Source organism: Panthera uncia, chromosome E1 (genome assembly GCF_023721935.1).
Source record: "Panthera uncia isolate 11264 chromosome E1, Puncia_PCG_1.0, whole genome shotgun sequence".
NCBI classification, from domain to species: Eukaryota; Metazoa; Chordata; class Mammalia; order Carnivora; family Felidae; genus Panthera; species Panthera uncia.
Genome location: NC_064814.1, coordinates 48,912,958 through 48,924,264, shown reverse-complemented (window position 1 = coordinate 48,924,264; position 11,307 = coordinate 48,912,958). Strand labels below are relative to the sequence as shown.

Genomic DNA, 11,307 nt, shown 5'->3' with positions numbered 1-11,307 from the left:
CTTAGCACAACATATCTAAAATATTATCATTATGGGGACGCCTGGGTGGCTCAGTCAGTTGAGTGTCTGACTCTTGATTTTAACTCAGGTCATGATCTCACAGTTAATGATTTTGAGCCCCGTGACGGGCTCTGCACTGATGGTGTGGAGCCTGCTTGGTATTCTCTCTCCCCCCTCTCTTGCTCTCTCTCTCTCAAAATAAATAAACATTAAAAAAAATAGATCATCAAAAATATTGATGATGTAATCAATGTAATATATAGTCAATATAGCGGCATCTGGGTGGCTCAGTAGGTTGAGCATCCAACTCTTGATTTTGACTCAGGTCATGATCCCAAGGTTGTGGAATCAACCTTGTCAGGCTCCATACTGAGCTTGGAGCTTGCCTGGGATTCTCTCTTTCTCTCCCTCAGCCCTTCTCCCCGGCTTGCATGCTCGCTCTCTATCTCTCAAAAAAATTAAATAAATATGTAATCAACACAAGAATATTAATAAGATATTTTACATTGTTTTTTCATACCAGATTTTCTAAATCTGTGCATTTTATGGTCATAGCACATGTTAATTAGCTACATTTCAAGAGCAGAATAGCTGCATGTAGCTAGGGGCTACCATATCGGACAGTGCAGGTCTAAAGAATTCTTCATTGTCAAGACATTCTGCAGAATATCACACTGGGACACTGTATTGATGACATCATGCTAACTAGACCCAGTGAACAAGAAACGGCAGGTATTCTAGACGCCCTGTAAGACATACACATGCCAAAAGGTGGGACATAAGCCCTACAAAGATTCCTGGGCCAGCCACATCGGTGAAAATTTTAAATCTGTTAGATGTTTGTGTAGAAAATCATTTAACTTACCCAAAGAGAGGCCTCACCTTGGCTCTTGGCTACTAGGCTGTCATCTCCGGGCTGTTGGAATGTCATGCCTGATAGAAGTGTTTTGTTATGACTTGGGCCAGCCATATTGTAACAAGGTGATTTGGGGTGGGGCCTTTGGGTCACGTGGTTATCAGTGTGACCGCTCGAGGGGCTGGAGACTGAGATCAGCTGCAAAGGCAGCTAGCCATGCTTGTGTAATAGAGTCCCAATAGAGACTCTGGACACTGACCTTGGGTAAGCTTCCCCGGTTGGCACTAATCCATCAATATTGTATATATAAATGGCAGGAAAGTAATGACTCCATGGGGAGAGGACAACTGGAAGCTCTGTGTTTTGTACTTGCCTGGATTCTGCCGTCTATATTCCTTCCCTTGGCTGACTCTAATCTATATATTCCAGCAGTAATAAACTACAGCCGTTGAGTATAACAGCTATCAATGAATTTTGCCAGTCCTTCTAGCAAGTTAGTGAAACTAAGAGTGGTCTTGGGGACCCCAAACTTGCAACTGAGAGTGATCTTGTGTAGACTGTGCCCCTTGACTTCACAGTTGGTTATTTTCACATTATCATTAAATGTTTATATTTGTCCACATATTTACCACTTTCTTTGTTCTTTATGTCTCATATCTCACACTTTGCATCTGAAATCACTTTTCGTAAATCCTTTGGTAAATTCAGGTCTTGTGGTGACATTTGTTTTCCTGTTTTCACCTGAAAATGCCTTATTTTGTGTCATCTTTGATGGGTATAAGATTCCAGGTTGCTAGTTACCTTTTCCAGCACATTGAAGAGTTTAATTCCATAGTCTTCTGGCTTCCACTGTAGCTATTGAAAAAATCGGCTAATCCCTAAATGTCACTCCTTTGAAGGTAATCTGTTTTCCCAACCCCTAGCTATTTTTTAATAATTTGTCTTTGTTTTTCATTTCCTGAGGTTTCGTGATTAACAACCTAGGTGTGAATTTCCTTTTATTTGGCGTTCACAGTGATCCTTGAATTGGTAGGTTGGTTTCTGTCATCACTTTCGGAAAATTGTCAGCCACTAATTTTTCAAATATTTCCTCTGCTACATTCTCTCTCTTTTCTCCATTTGGGACTTTGATCAAGCAAATGGTAAAACTTCTCACTGTATTCTTCTCTAGGTCTCTTACCTTCACTCTGTGCCTCATTCTGGATAGTTTCTTCTGATCTGTCTTCCATTTTATAAATTCTCTCTATTGTAACTCCGCTTACAGATCCATCTAGTTAGTTCTTCGTTTCAGGTATTTTGTTTTTCAGTTCTAGAATTTCCAGTTGCTTCTTTTTTGTGTATATAAGCGTCAGTTTTTATAATATCTAGTTTTCGGCCCAAATTTCCAATTTTCTTTTTTATATCCTCAATCATAGTAAGCATAATTATGTTAAAATCTATGACCAATAATTCCAGTATCTGGAACTCCCATATCACTATTTCTATTGCTCATTATTTCCCTTGGTTCTTGTTCCTGGTGACACAGAATCTGAAGCGGGCTTGGGGCTCCGAGCTGTCAGCACAGAGCCCGACGTGGGCCTCGATCTCACAAATCGTGAGATTGTGACCTGAGCCAAAGTCGGATACTTAACCGACTGAGCCACCCAGACGCCCCACTGGTGTAGCTTTTTCAGAATCCTGACCCAGAGCAGGCTTTGGGCTCCAACTTTTTTCCTCTAGTCTGTGACATTTTCAAAAGCACTCTTCAGCTAGCTTCTCAGTCTCTTTTCCCTGAACAGGAAAGCTCCCAGAGAAAAGGCCACAAAGGCGGGACTTAATTCACTCGATTTTGTTTTTCTTTTCTTCTCTCTCCATCTGCTAATTCTTCATTACCCTCTTCTTGCTTCAGTGTCTTGTAGTTTTGGGGTTCAGTTTCCCTTTTTTTCTGCTTTCCTCAGCAGGTGGCTAGTCCATGTGACCTGCTGCACTGTTACTAGAAGTTGTTCCATGAAAGGGAGGTATATCCGGAAGTATCTCCGAACGGCCAAAGGAGCCATAAGACTGAAGGAAAAGGCTGACAAGTCCATCTTGATAAGAAATGATTTATTAAGGGGACTTACAGACAGAAGTGTGTCCTGGGAGGCCATAAGCCCAGTGGGTTTCCACAACCCCAGTGCCAGTAAGACCTGCTTTTCTAGCTCTAGAGGCTGGGAAGTACATGCTAGTAGCTAGAGAATAGCTCCGTATTATAGTCTTTTTTTTTTATTTTTAAAAAACATTTATTTATTTTAGAGAGACAGAGAGAGCGTGAGAAGGGGAGGGGCAGAGAGAGAGAGAGAGAGAGACAGATCTGAAGCAGGCTCCAGGCTCCAAGCTGTCAGCACAGCGCTGGACGCAGGGCTTGAACTCACAGATGGCAAGATCATGACTTGAGCCGAAGTTGGATGCTTAACCGACTTAGACACCCAGGCGCCCCACTCCGTGTCATAGTCTTACTTTCAGAGAAGATCAAGGATGTTATGTCCCAGGGGTGTACATTAGGGTGTGGTTAGACAAAAAGAAAGAATGTAGGGTGAAGTGCTGTGCTCAAGAAGGCTTCTGATCATAGAGCACCCATCAAGGTGGATTTGTCCAAGATGGCTTTACTCTGGTTCACACAGGAGTGGAAGTCTCTGTTAGGCACATACATATTTTTTAATTTTGAAAGCGGGGGGTTGGGGGGGGTGCAGAGAGAGAGAGAGAGAGAGAGAGAGAGAGAGAATCCCAAGCAGGATCCATCAGATCCATCAGCACAGAGCCCGATGTGGGGCTCAATCCCATGACCCCGAGATCATGACCTGAGCCAAAATCAAGAGTCGGACACTTAACCAACTGAGCTACCCAGGCCCTCCTCTGTTAGGCATTTTTTTTAAATTTTTTTTTTTTAACGTTTATTTATTTTTGAGACAGAGAGAGACAGAGCATGAACAGGGGAGGGGCAGAGAGAGAGGGAGACACAGAATCGGAAACAGGCTCCAGGCTCTGAGCTGTCAGCACAGAGCCTGACGCGGGGCTCGAACTCACGGACGGTGAGATCATGACCTGAGCCGAAGTCGGACGCTTAACCGACCAAGCCACCCAGGCGCCCCTGTTAGGCATTTTTAAGAGATTATTCTCATATCTCCTACTTGTTTTGGGATCCTTTGATGGGAAAAATGTGCCTTAAACTCCCATTTATCTGGCATGATTAGAGACTATAGAAGAAATAAATTATGTTAAGCCCCAACTGCTTTTGAGTTAGCTTTGACTAAAACTCAGAGACCACACATTTTTTTTGGGGGGGGGGGAGATAAATTTTACAAAGCTGCGGATACAAAGGCTTTTGAGAATGTAAAACACTGGTTTAAGAATTAGCCTTTCTCGGTTGATAAGAATTTTAAGTTACGTCTATACCTATTCTGAGTCTTGTCATGAATCTGAGTTGCTTTTATCTGCTTACTAATAAGGTACAGGGAGCTTCCTTTCTCTTAGGTATCAAAAGATTTATTTGAATAATGTCCTTGAGGTTATGAATGTTTGATATAGACAACTACATTTGTTGAGTGCCTGTTGTAGAATTCTTTTTTTTTTTTAATTTTTTTTTTAACGTTTATTTATTTTTGAGACAGAGAGAGACAGAGCATGAACGGGGGAGGGTCAGAGAGAGAGGGAGACACAGAATCTGAAACAGGCTCCAGGCTCTGAGCTGTCAGCACAGAGCCCGACGCGGGGCTCGAACTCACGGACCGCGAGATCATGACCTGAGCCGAAGTCGGACGCCCAACCGACTGAGCCACCCAGGCGCCCCTAGAATTCTTTTTTAAAAAAGTCTTTATTTATTTTGAGAGAGAGCGGGAGGAGGAGGAGGAGGAGGAGCAGAGAGCGAGGGAGACACAGAATCCCCAGCAGCCTATGTGTTGTCAGCACAGAGCCTGACTCAGGGCTTGACCTCACAAACCATGTGATCATGACCTGAGCTGAGATAAAAAGTGGGATGCTTAACCAACTGAACCACCCAGGCGCCCCTGTTGTAGAATTCTTCATTAAATTTTTAAACTGTTAGTCATAGGAGATTAATTTTATTCACTGGCTTTGTGATAATTACCTTGCTGATTTTACCTCACTGGTTTGTTGTAACTGATACAACTCGTTTAAAAAGACCGTGAGGAGTCCCTGAAAATTAGGAATGTAATTAACAGAATTCCTGCTGGTGAAAATGTATTTTGTTTTACATGTAAATTAAAGTGGCTGTAACAAAGTAACTTAGAAATGCAATGCAGAATATCCGTTTGCCACAACTGGGTATTCAGGTGAGTGGAATACCCTTGCTTATTTTTATATTCTCATTTTATCCTACCTTTATTCACACGTGGATCATCAAATTCTTACAGATTAAATGATAGTACTCTTAAAGCTTCCCTAAGCGTATAAACACTTTAATGGGTGATGATTCAGAAGGCATCTGTACTGCTAGATATTACTCATCACCTCTTATTTGCCCAATAAATAGACACCCCATGCTGGAACATTGGCTAAATGGGTATTAGCTGGAGGTGGAGGAAAAGAGAACAGCAAGTGATATAAACAAATAGCTTTGGAGTCAGACTGACAGTGATTGAAATCCTTACTAGCCTGTGCTCCCTGGGTAAGTTACTCTGAGTCTCAAGGTCATCATCTGTAAATTGGGGGTAATGATATTAGGCATCTTACAGGGTCTTTTGCGGGGGAGAAAGTAAAGGATGAAGTGAGATTGTGATTATAAAGCACTTGGTACGTTGGGAGCACATAATAAGTACTTAAGAAATAATGACAGCTATTATCACCTGACTGGTGCCTGGAGGAATAAAGGCAGCTCCAGAATTTCTGCTAGGAGGGGCTCAAGAGCAGTCATCACACTGGAAGGTGGGAAAGGACACCGTTTTGACATTGATCCCATGCTTAGGCGAAGAAAATGAGAAAGGATTGGAGATTTACAGGGATTAGAGAACGATCCATCCCAACTATCCCCACCACTCTGCCCACATTCCTTGGCACTGCTCCTGTTCGGTGATATTCAGGGGATTTCTTGCACTCCCCCTTCTGTCCCATGCAACTAACCAGTCAACAAAGACAAAAAGCCGCTGCCAACAAAGGATTGAACTCACAACAAGAAGGGAAAGGGAGAGGGGCACTGTGTTTTCATGCCAAGTGTGTGATGCCCTGTGCTTATACCTCTCCTAGATACTGCTTATTCCCTTTATACAGATTGCACCCCAGCCCCCCACTCCCGCTTGACTTCAGACAATCCCCATTTCCAAGGAGAGAGGGGCAAGATCTTTGTTCTTATTGGCCACAGACAGCAGATCCCACCCCCCCCCCCACCTCTGAGCACAGGCTGGTTTCCAATAGCCCCTCAGATCCCAGGAAGACACTGCCCCAATTCCTATGCAGCCTCTGTTGAAGCCTGCAGGAGTCAAACGGACATCCATTCTCAGCACCAACTCAGGTGGATGATACACTCAGGCAACCAGAGTCTAGGCCAGTCTCTCTTGCTTCTGCCTGAACACACTCTCTTTACCCAGGCAGAGGCTGGATCTTTGCCTCTAGAGGCCAACTCCCTAGGTTTGAAATCCAAGGTTCACCCCTAGTTAGCTTGTGACCCTAGGTAGGCTATTTTTCTGTGCCTAGTTTTCCCCCCACCAAGACAGACTCCAAAGACTATTATTAATCTGCAGGGTTTGGCACAGTAACTTCATAGAAAACTTTCAATAAACATCAGGTCGGATTACCTTACAGGCCCTGGACCAAAACAAACCCATTAAGTTGTTCTAATTATATGGTGAAAGACCCCCGTTTCTGGTTATAGTCTCAACACTGACACTTAGTAACCTCAGACAAGTTGGACTTCTTTTCGGTCCTGTTTCCCCAACCATCACACGATGGACTTCACGGATTAAACAAAAAACAAAACTCAGTGAACATTTGAGTGCTATCTTCCAGGTTCCTTCCCCAAAAGAGGACGTACAATTATTAATCAGGCACTGAGCACACTCATCCAGTGGTGAGGGACAGAGGGATAAAGACTTGTTTCATTTAGCTCTGCTTTTAGGGATGGATGCTGGGCCAGAAGTGGATGTGAACAAAGCTGGATGATTCACGAGTTTGCCTTGTAATTACTGGCGATGCTTTTAAGTTACCCTTTCAAACTTGAGCATTTGCAGGGATTTGGTTCTGAAAATAAGCCGACTTCTCCTTTTTTTTACTGCCGAGGTCACTGTGACTGAGAGAGGAGCCACACAAAGCAGGTCATGCTTCCTCTTCCCCTTTCGAGGAACCCTGACCCCTGGGATACTACGCGACCAGGGAGGGGGGGGGGTCCTGCTCTAGAGCAGGGCCTGGGGGTGCAGGGCGAAGCCGTTCCGACCGGCCAGTGCCTTTCAGCCTAACTGGAACCGAGAAACAGGAGGGGCTGAGCCGGAGCGTGGCAGTGCCGGCCTCGCCTCGTACAAGGGCATATGCTCTGAGCGCCCACGGCCGCGCGCCCCAGACCTGAGGCGCCGCACCATCCAGCCCCGGGTTGGGGAGCGCTGCCGCTCCGGGAGGGTCAGCTTTGCGGAGACTAGGTCTGTCCCGCTCCACCCGGGGCTGCAGCCGGGCACCACCAAGCTGCGCCGGGGTACCGCCGCAGGTCCGGGCCACCGAATATCGGAGAAAGCACACGGACAGTAACGCCGTCCGTTCCGGCCACCCCGTATCAGTGAAAGGGCACAGACCGCACGCGCGCAGGGTCACGTGGGCGGGGCGGGCGCGTGCCCCCGCATCCACGAGAGGAGGCGGGGATGGGGGCGGGGCCGACAGCGCGGCCTCCCGTGAAGCCTCGCGCGGGGAAGGACCGGAACTCCGGGCGGGCGGCTTGTTGATAATATGGCGGCAGGAGCTGCCTGGGCTTCTCGAGGAGGCGGTGGGGCCCACACCCGGAAGAAGGGTCTCTTTTCAGGCTAGTGCGGCGGCCGCTGCGGACCCGGAAGTCCGGGCCGGTTGCTGAATGAGGGGAGCCGGGCCCTCCCCGCGACAGTCCCCCCGCGCCCTCCGCCCCGACCCGGGCCCCGCCATGTCCTTCTTCCGGCGGAAAGGTAGCAGAGGGGGGCTCCGGCGGGGAGCCAGGCCGGGCCTCAGGGGCGGCGGTGGGGCAGGTGGGCCTGCACGGGCTTCCTCCCGGGCGGCGGCGGGGCCCTCGGCCTCCGCGCAGACGCCCCCTGCGTGCCTCGCTTTGCTCCCGGACTCTGCAGGGAGGGAGAAGGTGGCTTCCTCGCGCGAGGTCAGGGGAATTGTCTCGCTGGTCCGAAAGTGTTTGCCGAAATTCATACAAGTTAATGCCTGTTTGCGTAAAAAACAGCCTTTGCGTTTGTGTGTGTGTGTGTGTGTGTGTGTGTCTAAACTGTGAATCAAGAAAAAGGAAATTCCTTTAGTACCTTGTTAAGGAAGTCTCTGACTTTTCAGAATATTGAGGGTTTTATGTGTCAAAGCAACATGTGAAAATGTTTTCTTCAACGAGTGCTGTTTTCTAGATTCCTCCTTTTTGGGGAGGAAGGGGATTCTGCACTTCCTAAAATAACATTACTTATTGCTAAAAGTTCCCTAATGAAAGAAACTAGTTCTTTTGATGACTTAGCAAGTCTACTAACTACTGGGACGCTCACTCTGTAAACTGCTTATATTTCTGATTTTCCGTTTTAATAGCTGCCCAGAGTTTAAGTAGAGGCAGCTTAATTTTGATCCTGGATAAAGTTGTTGTGTGTCATTAAAAATATATATGCAGAATGAACAAGTGTAGGTCATTTTGGATGATGGTGGTTCTTTGAATTCTTGTTATTTAAGAGAAAAGGTACCAGGACACATACACACACACACACACACACACACACACAGAAACCAACAACAAAAAGCAACACTAAAACAGGAACGTGGGTTCATATGTCTGCTCTGCTACTGCCTGTAACCTGGGACAGAAAAGTGTTAACCCACTTTTTTCTCTTCTCTCAACTGAGAATTAGATGATTTGTAAAGGCCCCATTCAGCTATGAATTCAAGAATTCCTTTTAAGTACACGGCTGGCCGAGTTTTAGTAACTGATGTCATGGGGTGAGTGAATGAAGCTGTGATGAATGAATGCAGTGCTGAATGAAGGAAACCTGTAAAATGGTACAAGGAAGCTTTGTTGATAACATACCTTGGTATAGTTAAAAGCTCTAATTTGTTTGACAGTGTTTAGTTTAGTTTTGTTTTTGAAGGGGAAAGAAAGCATTCTGTGTATAATGAGGCAAATTGCATGTTGCATAATAAGACTGTTGTCTCTATTCAACATTTGAATGTCTGCTGCTTGCCAGGCACTGTGCTAGGCCCTCACAATTAAGCCCTGAACAAGACAAAGTCCCTGCACCCATGGAACTTATTGTCTGCTGGGGCAGACGGACAAGAAATTGCTCTTTCTTATGTATGTGTGTTTACAAATTGATGACATGTTACGACAGAGAGAACTGGAGAGAAGAAGCATGTTTTGGTTTGAGGATAGAGAAAGGCCTCAGCAGGTGACCTTGAAACTCAGAGCTGAGGGATCTGTAGGAGGTCACAGAGGGTAGGGAAGAACACTTTGAGCACAGGGAATAGCATGTTCAAAGGTTGTGAGTCAAGAAAGAGTCTGGTGCCCTTCAAGAAAGGAAGGCAGGCCACTGTGCCTTGGGCTTAGAGAGGTAGACAAGATTCAGAGCTTTGTAAGCCATAGTTGTTAGGTTTTATTCCAAGTGCAGAGATGATATTATTTAAACATTTTTAAAGAGGAGTGATTTGGTCTTATGTTATAAAAAGATCATTGTAGATGCTTTTTGCAGACTGAATGTGGCAAGAGTAGAAGCTGGAGATGCTTCTGTTTAGGGATCCCATCCAGTCTTTAAATACCACCTATATGCTGATGACTCCTGAAATTTACATCTCCAGCTTGAATTCTCTCTCCTGAATTAAGAATGGTATATCCCACTGTCGGTCCACTTTATACCTCTACCTAGTAGATACAGGTATATCTATTAATAGAAATGACAGACTAACACATGGATCTTTCACTTACTATATCTAAAATTTAACTCCAGATTTTTTGTCGCCTCAATAAATTCCATGTCTGGCCTTTTAATTGTTCAGGCTAAAACTTGAGTATATTCTTGAGCTTCTCTTTCTCTCCTACTCTATATCTACATCAAATCTGCTAGATCTACCCCAGAACATATCCAAATTCAACCTTGTCCCGTTATCCCTGATCCCTGGTCTAGGCAGTCATCTCTGTTTAGATTGGGCAGTTAAGGAAGTCCTTAACATCTTCAAGGATGCCATTCAAATTTCAGCTTAAATGTTAAGAGGAAGCCGGTTTTATGAAAATCAAGAACGGAATTATTTTTCTGTAGGTTTCAACTTGGTTTCCCTTCCCTCCTTGACCCCTATGGTATATTTTCAAATTGCATTATGCCACATCTCTTTTCAGATTTTTCCTGTGACTTCCTGTACTTGGCCCTCCTTTATTGAGGTCCCATTTCCTCTCTGTGTTCATCTCCTGCTTTCCTTTCTCATCACTGTTCCATTTATATTGACCTCTTTGTTGTAAAATACATTCCCACCTCAGGGCCTTTGCACTTACATTTTCTCTCTTTCTGGAAACCCCTTCCCACAGATACCCACTATTTGTTCCCTCGTTTCCTTCAGGTTTTTGATCATTTGGCATCTTAGTGAAGTTTTCTCTGTCCATCCTGCTTTTAACATTGCAGCCCCCAGCCCCTGCACTCCTATCCCCTTACCCTACTTTCTCTACAGCATTTATCACCATCTGCTTTACTATGTGTTTTATGAAGATGGAAGGTGAGTTTTGTTCGTGGTTGTATTCCCAGGTTTAGGTCCAGTGCCTGGGATATAGTTAGGATTTTAGTAAATATTTGTTGAATAAGTGAATAAAACAAAAGAAAAATATCAGCTAGTAAAAAGTGCTGTGCTGGGAATTTAAACTGATGTGGGAGTAGATCACAGGATGACAATTTGTGTTCAGATAATAAAGGAAGTCTTGTCTGGGAAGATGGTATTTAGATTGAGATCTAAATGAGGAGAGAGAGCCAGCCTCACAAAAGATGAAAGGGACTGCATTGTAGCCGGAGAAAACTGGAAGCACAAATGTCCTGAGGCAGGCATGAACTGGCTGTGTTTAAGGAACCAGAAAAAGGCTGGAACTTACTGGGAATGGGATATGTTTTGGAGATGGAGCTGACATGACTTGGAGTGAGTGGAATTGTCTTTTGGCAGTTGTGAGTTGGTGACAACTCTCAGACATCCATGGGGTGTGTTGAGGAGGCAGTGGGATGTACGGTTCTGTAGAGATTACCTAGAGAATACCCGTAATACGTGAATTAGTTACGTTGAGAGGCTATAACAGAGACACTGAA

The 11,307-nt window shown here is 45.0% G+C and overlaps 1 protein-coding gene across 3 annotated transcripts in view; it reads left to right on the top strand.

Annotated features, from left to right (window-relative positions):
- The first annotated feature begins 7,707 nt into the window (after positions 1-7,707).
- AKAP10 (A-kinase anchoring protein 10) overlaps positions 7,708-11,307 on the top strand; it is an 83,910-nt gene continuing 80,310 nt past the window's right edge. For 2 of the 3 annotated variants that reach the window (XR_007459368.1, XM_049638068.1), the window contains exon 1: positions 7,708-7,965. Coding sequence is in view for 2 of the 3 variants with exons in the window: in XM_049638068.1 (XP_049494025.1) it covers positions 7,878-7,965 (88 nt within the window). In the remaining variant the exon portion in view is untranslated. The remainder of the gene's footprint in view (positions 7,966-11,307) is intronic. The other variant, XM_049638069.1, reaches the window with a different exon arrangement.